General features: G+C 38.8%; 1 protein-coding gene across 1 annotated transcript; it reads left to right on the top strand.

Moving 5' to 3' along the window:
- The first annotated feature begins 2,615 nt into the window (after positions 1 to 2,615).
- On the top strand, positions 2,616 to 12,020 carry epx (eosinophil peroxidase). Its single transcript, XM_037768188.1, has 12 exons — positions 2,616 to 2,904; positions 2,990 to 3,196; positions 4,335 to 4,701; positions 4,780 to 4,940; positions 5,023 to 5,281; positions 5,365 to 5,535; positions 7,080 to 7,317; positions 7,399 to 7,610; positions 8,470 to 8,634; positions 9,290 to 9,373; positions 9,592 to 9,688; positions 11,333 to 12,020. The coding sequence occupies exons 1-12, from the start codon at positions 2,851 to 2,853 to the stop codon at positions 11,388 to 11,390; spliced, it is 2,073 nt and encodes a 690-aa protein (XP_037624116.1). The 5' UTR covers positions 2,616 to 2,850; the 3' UTR covers positions 11,391 to 12,020.
- Positions 12,021 to 12,199: the final 179 nt, after the last annotated feature.

The following is a 12,199-nucleotide window of genomic DNA, read 5'->3' as shown; positions in this document are numbered from 1 at the left end:
ATGATCCAAATATGACAGAAGGTTTTCATCATGAGTACAGAAGTGAATTTGATTTGAAATGTTATTAGGTCCAGGCAGCGAGTCGAGTGTTTGATGTTGCGTTCCTGTCACCAGGAGGACAGATAAGAGGATTCTGCACATACCTGTTGGCCCTGCTGCCAGTGTATAAATGGCAACCTCGGAGCCGAACACACACTGACACACACACACACATACAGTTTGGCTCTCAAGATGAGCCGCGGTCAGGACAGTGGTAAGACACTATGAGCGTGATTTAGTTTTCTAAACCTGAAGTGCATCCTTTCTGCACGGACTGAACAGTTTTGATGGACGCAGCACTCATGGTGAGTCTTTTTACTAATTTATTAGAATAAAGTAGCAGATTTCTTGAGATATTCAGTTCGGTGTGTTCTGGTTTCAGGTGTCCGTCTCTCTGCTTGGACTGGCTCTTGTCCTGCTCTCTTTCCCTGAGCATGCTTCACTGAGCAGAGTATTTGACAACACCTCAGGTAGGATTTCTAGTTGATTATTACTGATCTTAGACCAGGTACCGAGGAGCGTTTCTAACTGTTTTTCTTTGTGGTAATGTCAGGAACTGTGTATCCAGGATCTGTATTTGTGAAGGAGGCTCTTCAGAGGGCGATTGAGCTCACCGATGCTGCTTACGCCCGCACAAGTGAAAGGTCAAAATCACTGGGTCACAGTGGAAATATTTCAGACAAACAGCAAAGCATAAATAATAATTTTGTGTTGGCACTAAAAACAAACCTATTAATGTTTCCAGGGTGAAGAAGTCTCTGTCTGAAGGTGCACTGAGACCCAGTGACCTGCTGGCTCAGTTTAAACAGACTGAAGCCAGAACCAGGACTCAGATCCGGGCTGCAGAACTGTTGGACAACACAGTGGAGCTGATCAGAGAGATGGTCTACACTCATTCTATGGTGCAGCCCGACCCTCAGGGTACCGAACAGCAGCATAACACAACACACAGAGAGGTTTCTGCACCTGTATGTCTACTAGTACTACAACTGGTACTTATCTATCCATGCCCTTCTTACATTGACTTTCAGTAAGTTTCAGGCTACAGATGAACGTATAATGCACCAAATATGTTCCCAGATCCACTGACAAAAAGCTGTTAACTTTTCTGCTGGTTTAGGTTCAAGACAACATCACTTTTTCCTCAGTATCCAACCAGAAGAGCCACAAAAAAAGCGAAAAGACTATCTGAATAGATGTTAGTTCTTATAACGTGTTCCTCTGTGACTTTGTGTTAGTTTCTTTGTTTTTATTGAGGATATACAATTTTCATTCTAGTTATTTTTTAAGATGAGATAATCCTTTATTAGACCCACAGCAGGGAAATTAGCAATGTTATTGAATGTTAATACCATTTATTTACCCTTTTAAACAGAGGGTTATTTTATTCAAGTTACATTTGGACTCAACTTGACAGCCTTTATAGCCTACATTTTTAGCGATTGATCTTAAAGGCTTTCGTAAAAAGAACAGTCTTAAGACTGGCATAGTCCTGATAAATCCAGATATTTAAAAGTACCAGTCTAAAGCTGACTTTCAGTTAGTGCTTCAACTTTAAAATAAGAACTTATTGCTGTGTGTCACAATCCTATCAGAGTATCTATTGGCCCAAAGCGAATGTGGGTGGGAGTAATGGGCACAATATGTTTGTTTTATTGCTGCAAATGTTCCCCATCTGTAGATATGCACTTTTTAATGATACAGCACAATTTTATAATTCATAGCAAATTATTTCGCGGACCCTCTGACAGAGTGCCAAGGACCACATTTAGAGAATCACTGATTTAGGGGGTGTAGAGACCCACAGAGCCCACTGGAGGTCCCAGATTCAAGCCCTTATAAAGGTACAAGGTACAAATACAGACAAAATGTCAGGAGCACGTTGTTACAAAATAGGTTTGTCTTCTGACATAAGGCAAGAGCAAATGATCTGATCAACCACATATTGTAGTTATTCGTATGACTTACATGTTGTGTTTACTGTTCGTTCCCAAAGAGCTGCTGAGTGAAGCAGACATGGAGAACGTGCTGCAGGTGACTGGCTGCTCCGCTGAGCTGCAGAGACCCAGCTGTGACACCGACTGTCTGTCTGAGCGCTACAGATCCTTCACAGGAGAGTGCAACAACAGGTCGTTGCTTACATTAAAGAAAACATGTAGTCACAGAGCAGTGCTGTCTTGAATAGATTTAGTTCAATCAGGAGAGACTTGTATGAATTGAATTGTGATTTATTACAAAGTGCACAATTTTATGAATAGTAAGTCTTTGGCGATTTAGACCCAATGTGACATAATAAGGGGGAAGTGATGCCGTAGTAGGATTTAGGATTATTCCCCCCCGGGTCTAGACACTGGTGATGGTGGTAGTGAAGATTGATGCAGATCCGATGAATGAAGTGGAGCAGGATTGCTCTGATGTGATGAATCTAGAGGTGATGGGGTGGTGGAGGGTCGCATCAGTTTGTGCTGATACTGACACTGAAAACAGCATAGAGGAGAACAGTTTTAAACTTTTGACAGCAACAATGTGATTGGTTTAGGGAGATATGGCAAGATCTGATTGGTCACTGAAAAGAGAGACACCCATAATCAGCTGACATAGTAATAGCCCATGAGAAAGAGACCCAGAATGAATGAGAATGAATGAGATTGCACCCCTAGTCTTCCTGACTGAATTTACGCATAAGCTTCATTTGTTTTTTTGATTACTATCCGTTGTGTTGTTGTCCTGTGTAGACAGAATCCCAGATGGGGGGCTGCAAATATCCCATATTCCCGCTGGCTGCCTGCAGAGTACGAGGATGTGTGGGGGATGCCCAGAGGCTGGGATCCAGAGCACACCTACCATAACGCCACTCTGCCTCCAGTAAGAGTCCTGCAGCAGCACTCGGTCGTCCTCTGTCCCGTCAGCTGCTGTAACTCCAACAGTCCTGACTTTGTTTGTTGTCCAGGTGCGGCTGGTGTCTCATGAAGTGCTGTACACTCACAATGACAACATCTCTCTGGACTCCACTCTGTCCCACCTGCTGGTGGAGTGGGGTCAGTGGATCGACCACGACGTGGTGCTGACGCCTCAGAGCCCCAGTACAGCAGCCTTCAGGACAGGAGCTGACTGCACACGCACCTGCAGCCGGGACACGCCCTGCTTCCCCATACAGGTGAGCTTTACTATCAGCTGCTTCTCATTACTCATTACTATGTTGCTTGATGATCACACAACTTTAATTTCATAAGATAAGATGGAACTTTTATTCACCTTCAAAGAAATGTTTGTGCCTAAGATGCTCGATATACATCCTGAAATAAATATTTAAATTGTTTGAACTTTCCATATATGCATACAGTACATAGTATAAATACAAAATACATACTAAAATAAAATACAATATAAGAAAAGAAAAGAAAAAAATTAATAATATAAAATAAATTGTACTTTGTACAATGTTGTAAATTACAAGCAATGAATTACTTATTTATTTATTTATATTTTGTCAAAGTTAACGCGTTAATGCAAATTCATTTTAACGCCACTAATTTCTTTAAAAGCTAAAGATACTGGCACCATACGAAACTAGAAAACCTAAAGAATCCATTAGTACCAGCCATGTCATACTAGCTTGTTGTGAAGGAGGTTTAATAACGCTCAGAACTTGCACTAAATTTTGACTAGGAAAAACTGTCATGGCCATTTTCAAAAGGGTCCCTTGACCTCTGACCTCAAGATATGTGAATGTAAATGGGTTCTATAGGTACCAACGAGTCTCCCCTTTACAGACATGCCCACTTTATGATAATCACATGCAGTTTGAGGCAAGTTATAGTCAAGTCAGCACACCGACAGCTGTTGTTGCCTGTTGGGCTTCAGTTTGCAATGTTATGATTTGAGCATATTTTTTATGCTAAATGCAGTACCTGTGAGGGTTTATGGACAATATGTGTCATTGTTTTGTGTCCTTAATTGATTTCCAATAATAAATATGTACATACTGTACATACATTCATGTACATACATTTGTATAAAGCAAGCATATTTGCCCACTTCCACGTTGATAAGAGTATTAATACTTGACAAATCTCCCTTTAAGGTACATTTTGAACAGATAAAAAATGTGCGATTAATTTGCGATTAATCACTATTTACTATGGACAATTATAAAATATGTGATTAATTGTGATTAAATATTTTAATCAATTGACAGTCCTACTTTCTATGAAAAAAATATTTCACTAGTTAAAACAAAAATATTAGTTTTTCCCCTCATCAACTATAAAAAAAAATATAACCTCTCTCCACAGATCCCTCTGTCGGATCCTCGTAATGGCATCCAGAGTTGTATGCCTTTCTTCCGCTCTGCTCCCAGCTGTGTTGGTGGACTCCCGTCTCATCACCACCGAGAGCAGCTCAACGCCATCACCTCCTTTGTAGATGCCAGTATGGTGTACGGCAGCTCCGCCAGTCTGGCCTCGACTCTGAGAAACCACTCATCTCCTCTGGGCTCAATGGCCCTCAACACCGAGCACTCGGACCACGAGCTGGCCTACATGCCATTTCTGCCACGCCTGCAGGCTCACCTTGACCCCTGTGGCCCCCGAAACTCCACCACCCCAAGGGCGTTTGAAAGATCCAGAGGGCAGGAGAACATCACATCCTGCTTTCAAGCTGGTGAGTGAGTACATGTAATGAGTTGTCTGTTCTCTGCAGGCTTCAGTGGAAATGTTGCTTATGATATGTGTTTCACAGGTGATTCAAGAGCTAATGAGCATCTGGGAATGATTGCGCTGCACACAATCTTTCTTAGAGAGCACAATCGACTGGTCAAAGAGCTACACCTGCTCAACCCTCACTGGAGCCCTGATACACTTTATCAGGAGGTTCGCAAGATCATAGGAGCCATTCATCAGGTATCTCTAGCAGCTTCCATCTGTTCACCTCTGCCTACATGAGCATTCCCAGCACTCTGACCTGCTTCCATTATCTTTCCAGATCCTAACATGGGACCACTACCTGCCGCGGGTCCTCGGTGAGAGTGCCATGTCTCATCTGATGCCTCCCTACGAGGGTTATGATCCAGAGGTGGATCCCAGCATCGCTAACGTCTTTGCAGCTGCCGCATTTCGTTTTGCCCACGTCACCGTGCAGCCAGTGGTGACCAGGCTGGGGCCAGGATACACCACCAACTCCCAGCATCCCCCGCTGCCTCTGCATCATTCACTGTTTGCCTCCTGGAGGGTCGTGCAGGAAGGTAAAACTATACAATGCTGTCATACATTCAACTTAAATTATATGTAATCTACTAATCTGTCTTTTTTTCTCCTGGTGTGTCAGGTGGTATAGACCCTGTGTTACGCGGTCTGTTGCTGTCTCCGGCCAAGCTGCAGACTCCAGGTCAGATGATGGTGGAGGAGCTGACGGAGAGGCTGTTTCAGGCACAGGGAGGGATGCCTCTGGACCTCGGGGCCCTTAACCTCCAGAGGGGCCGGGATCACGGCCTGCCTGGTACCAGCTTTCTTTCTTCTGGCACAGTACAGTTTACAGAAAGTCTGCTACTGACTGTGAACAAGATTTGTTTTAACAGACCAATGTATCATCTACTTGTGTGTTAGCTTTGAAGTACTGTTGTTCAGATTACTATTAAATAAGACATAAGGCACAAGGCATTAAATGTAATGACTTAGAGCCTGGTACATAAAAGTTGACAATAGGGTTAACTTTAACAATGTAAGATCACAAACTCGGTTGATATGGGTTATAGGACAGAAAATAATGAGGCTTTCATAGCAGACATTTTGACCTATCATAGAGGAAAAGGTGTAGATGGTCTGTACCTAATAACAACCTCATGTATTTGAAATATCTCAGTGACAGTAGTTTTGTTGCAATTCCACACTACATATAGTATTAATACTGAGCAGGTTTTGAGTCTGTTCAAACTGGAAAAGTGAGACAGTCAGTATGCATACTCAATAATGCTTGATTTCAGAGTGTGCTTTTGATGCAATGTCCCACCATGCAATGTACACAGGAAATGGAGGAGCCTTTCACAGCTGCAAAAAAAATAAAATAAGGTGGGGGAGGTGAGAGAGAAACAGAAAAATTTAGGAAAACAAAAAGAACGCCTTTAATCTTTGGAAAGTCGTTTTGTTTCCTCTTTAGAAAGTTTTGATTGGCAGTGACATTTCCTTTTAGTATGAAATGGTAGATTAAGATGATTATTTTTGTGTGCTAACTGCAAAACAGTATACTTTGAAAATTAGTTCAGTCACATTTTGCCATGATGATACACACACAGACTCACAAGGTGAAAACAATACCAGCGTCGGTGTCGCATCTGGCCATAGTATGGTATGCCATAAAAATTTCATAAAAAGTCAAAGTATAGTGTGTCATAAAAATATCATAAAAAATCAAAGTATAGTATGTCATAAATAAGTCAGTATGTTGTGTCATAAAAAGTCATAATGTAGTATGATGAAAATATAATAAAAAGTCAAAGTATAGTATGTCATTAAAAAGTCTAGTATAGTATGCCATAAAAATCTAATTAAAAGTCATAAAATGTCATAAATAAAAACCAGCGTCGCTGTCGCGGGTGGTAATTAGTATGAAATGGGACATAGTAAGTCATCATTCACAAAACCAGGCCTCTGGAACACCAAACAAATACAGCTGTTGTTCTTGGTGTTAGTTACATCTGCTTTTGAATGTCTGCTGTGAAAAAAGTGTGTTGATTCATGAACCGCTTCCAGATGTAGGAATGTGTGTTAATTAGCACTCCAGATGCCCACCAGTCCAGCAGTAGTTGTTTCAATAAACACTACTTGTCAGTTGACAGTCAACTGATTTAGAGTCAACAGCAGACTAGAAATGGCCTTTAAATACAGTATCTGCATGGTATTTGCTGAGGTAGAATGTCGAGTCTTTAGCCTCAAAGGTTAATCACTGATGTTGCTGTCTGAAGTAGAGGTGGTTTTTGTTTCAGGTAATTGAAACCCTGTATTTAACGCTCGCCTCTCACTTCCTGTCCCATCTTACCCCATCAGGATACGGCTCGTGGAGAAGGTCGTGCGGCCTCTCTGTTCCCAACAATACATCAGAACTGGCTGAAATTCTGAGTAACTTCACTTTGGCTCGCAAATTCCAGCTCCTGTACGGGACGCCACACAACATCGATGTGTGGGTCGGGGCCATCTCTGAGCCCGCTCTGCCCGAAGGTCGAGTCGGACCACTGCTGTCTTGCCTGCTGGCGAGACAGTTCAGGGCGCTGAGAGATGGGGACAGGTAAAACTAAATCCTCTGATGTCACATTATGACCATTATAATGCAAGAACAGAAATCTGAAACGGTCTTTTATCTCCTGAGGTTTTGGTGGGAGAGGGAAGGAGTATTCACCAGCACCCAGAGGAGACACTTAAAGGGTGTCTCTCTGTCCCGCATCATTTGTGACAACAGCCGTATCACTCGGGTGCCCTCTGACCCGTTCTCACGCACTGAGAGGCCGGACGACATGCTGGCCTGTTCACACCCGCTCATCTCCCACCTCGACCTCAGCGCGTGGAAAGAACCAGACACAGGTGAGGGGTAACACTTTTTATTAACCATCATTTATAAATGGTAAATTGATAGTTGATTAAGTTGAGTTAAGTTGAGTTATTTTACTGTTAACAAACAATGAAATGATAATTACTAATGTTTACTAATAATTACTAATGCTGTAATTTCCGTTTATTTTATCATTTGTTTGTGTACTATAAAATAATTTGTTTATAAATTATATATTGTATCATAGCTGATAAGAGACAATAACAATTACATTCTGATTACATTAATAAAGTATTTATTAACAGTTTATTGTTACACACATTATAACATTAAGTATTTATTAGTGATTACCAAATGATTTGTAAACCTTTAAGAAATTGTTTGTAAAACATCTATAACCATTAAATGGATAGATGGGCCAGAAACCAATTATTAACCATTGACAACGTATTTATCTAAATAATGTTTATTATAAATGCTTTACAAAGTATTTATTAACCATTTAAAAAAGATATTATAATCATCAGTTGCAACTTTATAATAGCCATCCAAACATCCAAAGTGTTACAAAGTGTTTATAGATGTCTATCTATGTTTATAGAAGCTGACAAATCATTCGGTAATCATTAAGAAATACTAAATATGGTATATAAAATGTCATAATGTGTGCAACAATAAACTGTTAAAATAATATATTACATTATTAATTATAATTTCATGGTTTGTTAAGAGTAAAATAACTTAACTAAATTATAATTAGCTATCAATTTACCATTTATAATTGATGGTAATTCTAAAGTGCTACTAGGTGAGTAAGTGGAAAAGAAAACAGTGCGATATAATGTTTGTCTTGTTGTGTTTTCACATGGACCTGCCTCCTCTCTCTTCCAGATCCCAGGTGTGGTCCGATACCCAGGATTCAATCCGGCTACTCTCTGCTCTGTGACTCTGTGATTCTGTATCAGTGTCACTCTGGCTTCAAGCTGCTGGGATCTTCGTCTGTCAGCTGTGATCCAAACAGCCAACAGTGGAGCCCCGCACCCCCAAAATGTCAAGGTACGAAGCCTAAACTAGAGCCTGGTGACATGACTGGAACGGATATCAATATACCTCTAAAGACCAGTGCATCACAGTATGATGTATGTGTTCAAAATCACATATAACAAAATCTTATGATGGTGATCTTGAGATTCAGATGCGAACCAAAACTCATCAGTTTATTCTGGATCTTGGAAACTGTAATCAGCAAAACAACCTCCCAACAAGGTCCATTCGTCAGCTGTTCTGGAGCTTTTGATTGCATCACATGATCTTCCTTAGCAAATGGGAGTTTAACCCAGATGTCATGGAATTGTAGATGTTCGAATTTATATTTTTCTTAGCTCTTTAACCATTTCTTGTCCACACTGGCTTGAAACTTCAGATATACAATTCAGTCTTGACTTTGGAAACGGTAGTCGACAAAATAATCTCAACATGAAGTGAAGTTTCAATCTCAACTTTAAAGCCAATATTTGTCAATTATTCCCAAAATGTTACCTCTTTTTCTCAGCTTGTAAATACATGTTTCTTGTCACTGGTTTAGAAAACACTTGTATGTTATGATACTTAAATATCTGATTTCATTGAAAGATGAGCAACACTTGTGAATAACTGGCTTTTAGATACATAATGTGACATTGATACTGGTGTTTTTGCCTGATTGTTGCAGATATTAATGAATGTGAAGAACAAACTTCTCTCTGCCCACAAAACCTGGAGTGTCTCAACATACCAGGTTCCTTTATTTGCTCAGGTTGGTTCAGATCATTTGATGATGCCCCCATCTTTCAAGCACATTTTCTGCCTATTTGAAATTTGTTGCCAAATGCTTTTATTATGAAGCACTTTGTAACCTTTAGTACATGAATCCATTTTTACTTAGTTTGCTGAGACATTTAAACATGCACAACATAAAAGCATCTTTCACTTCTGATCCTGAACGTTCCTTCATGTTTGTGTGCACTGATCCAGAACCCTCCTCGCTGTCTGTCGTCTCTATCGTCACTGCAGTGACAGTAGTGACCGGTGGTGTGGCAGCACTGCTACTGATCATGTTCTGTTATCGAAGGTAAGTCACTGAATGTATGAATCGATTTTATACAAATACTGTAGGACTGCCTACATATTCTGTAGATGGCCCAATACGATCTTAAAAACACTTAACAATTGCTAAATCCCTGAGGCGGAACAAATATTCAGATTATTATTAATGCCACACTGTGAAAATACTCTTTATATACTGTTGGGTAGTTTAATCTACAGCAATACATCATATTCTATAAGATCACTGTAGCGTCACTGTCCTGTGAGAACCGTGTCTTTTTTTTTTTTTTTCAATTTCTGACAATGCGTTTTCCGGGTGAGCCAATCGGGATTTTAAATGTTTATTTTAAAAAAAGTAGGAGAATTAAAGGAACATGAAGAAACACATTATCACAAAGGTTATTCAAACAAATTCAAAATCACCAAATGTGGAGATACGTCGATTTCACTGGAAATGAAGGCTATGAAAACTTGTTTATCTGAAAAAAACAATAACTAAACCTATAGTATGAAGTCATAGTATAGTATGTAATAAAAATGTCATAAAAAAAGTTATATTGTATCCTAAAATGTTTTATAAAAAGTTATAGTACTGTATATCATAAAAATTTGTTGTATCGTATGTCATTTAAATGTCATAGTATAGCATGTAAAAAAAGTCATAGTATAGTAGGTTGAAAACATTTTAGCATGTCGAAAAATTTAAAAATTTCATGAAAAAAATCATAATACAGTATGTCGAAAAATGTTATGAAAAAAAGTCATAGTATAGTATTTTGAAAAATGTTATGAAAAAAGTCATAGTATGTCGAAAAAATTAAATGAAAAAAAGTCATAGTATAGTATGTCGAACAATTTAATGAAAAAAATATATAATATAGTATGTCAAAAAAATCTTATGAAAAAAGTCACAGATAGTATGTCGAAAAAATCTTGTGGAAAAAAAGTCATAGTATATAATGTCGAACAATTTCATGAAAAAATGTCATAATATAGTGTGTCGAAAAAATCGTATGTAAAAAAGTCATAGTATAGTATGTTCAAAAAAAGTCTTAGTATGTCAAAAAATTTAATGAAAAAAAGTCATAGTATAATGTCGAAAAATTTCTTGAAAAAGTGTCATAGAAGAGAATGTTGAAAAAAGTCATAGTATGTCGAACAATTAAATGAGAAAAAGTCATAGTATATATAGCATGTCGAAAAATTTTAATGAAAAGTCATCATATAGTATGTTCAAAAAAAGTCATAGTATGTCAAAAAAATTTAATGAAAAAAAGTCATAGTATATAATGTCGAAAAATTTCTTGAAAAAGTGTCATAGTATAGTATGTTGAAAAATGTTATGAAAAAAGTGGGGTTTTGATCTTTGCCAAAAGGATGTAAGCTCACTTGTGCCCTTTTTGACTCAACAAAGCATCACTGGTAGAGCATACTAACACCTGGGCTTTGAGCTAAAGTCATACTATACTATATACCTTGCATTTGTACTCAAGTACAGTACTTGAGTAAATGTACTTAATCACATTCCACCACTGCTAAAGCAGTACATATTTAGTAAACTGACAAGTGAAATACATGTTCTATAAATTGTTCATTTGTCCCTGAAACATAATTAAACTTAACAGTAGTATTAAAGTGAAATATGACTAACTAAATGTCTCCTTTGCAGATATTTTCCCAAGAAAGAAGAGTTGGTCAATGCTGGATGTTGCCAGGGGAAAAGTTAAAAAAGAGTTCTGTCAATTTCTGTTCTAATGTTCCTCTACAGCATGTCATATGAAAATTATCTTACTGTCTTAATTATCTTAAGTTGCAAATAGATTGATCTGTGAACTGTCCGTCTATAGTAGTAGAATGTTTTGTCTTGTTAATTTATAATAGCCATGTACCACTAAGGCTGGACAAACATTAATTAGTATCCCTGTTGTTGACCATTTAGATAACTACAGTTTGTGCCTATAAAACATGACAGGACCGGCTTGTATGTTTTGTCCTCTGACTACACATTATGTACTACAACTATCTATTAAGGTTGTAATCTGTATGATGAGGTCATGAAAACAGAATAACAGGCTTACAAAAGTCCTTTCAATCCGGAAACTAAAAAATCGTACTGGAATGCCTGCTCCCAAAACAGATTTTCATACCGTAAAGACCCTCTGAGCGGGATATCGTCTCCGTATCCCTGTGCCTGGTTCCTGCTTACAAACCCGTTAGGTAACTGTGTGTTTCAGAGCGTTGGGGGGGTAACCAGGTTCCTGGTGACGACCTTAATCTAAAGCCAAATCAGCGCTGTGCCCTGAGAGAAATAGGTCTCAACTGGTTGTACTGTGTTAAAATGAATTATAGTGATGAGTCATCGTTCCCAAACTTCCGTCTAAACTTCACAAAAGGCCACAAAGAGCCGACATCAAAGTCAAACCATCTGCTATCAGATTTTGTTCAAACAAGACCTATAAATCACACACAGTACAAAGGTGGTATAGTTAGGCTACAATGCCTTGTCTTTAATGGAGCGTTAATGATCAGTACACTG

Source organism: Sebastes umbrosus, chromosome 4 (assembly GCF_015220745.1).
Source record: "Sebastes umbrosus isolate fSebUmb1 chromosome 4, fSebUmb1.pri, whole genome shotgun sequence".
Classification (NCBI taxonomy): domain Eukaryota; kingdom Metazoa; phylum Chordata; class Actinopteri; order Perciformes; family Sebastidae; genus Sebastes; species Sebastes umbrosus.
This window is presented reverse-complemented; position numbering and strand designations above follow the sequence as displayed.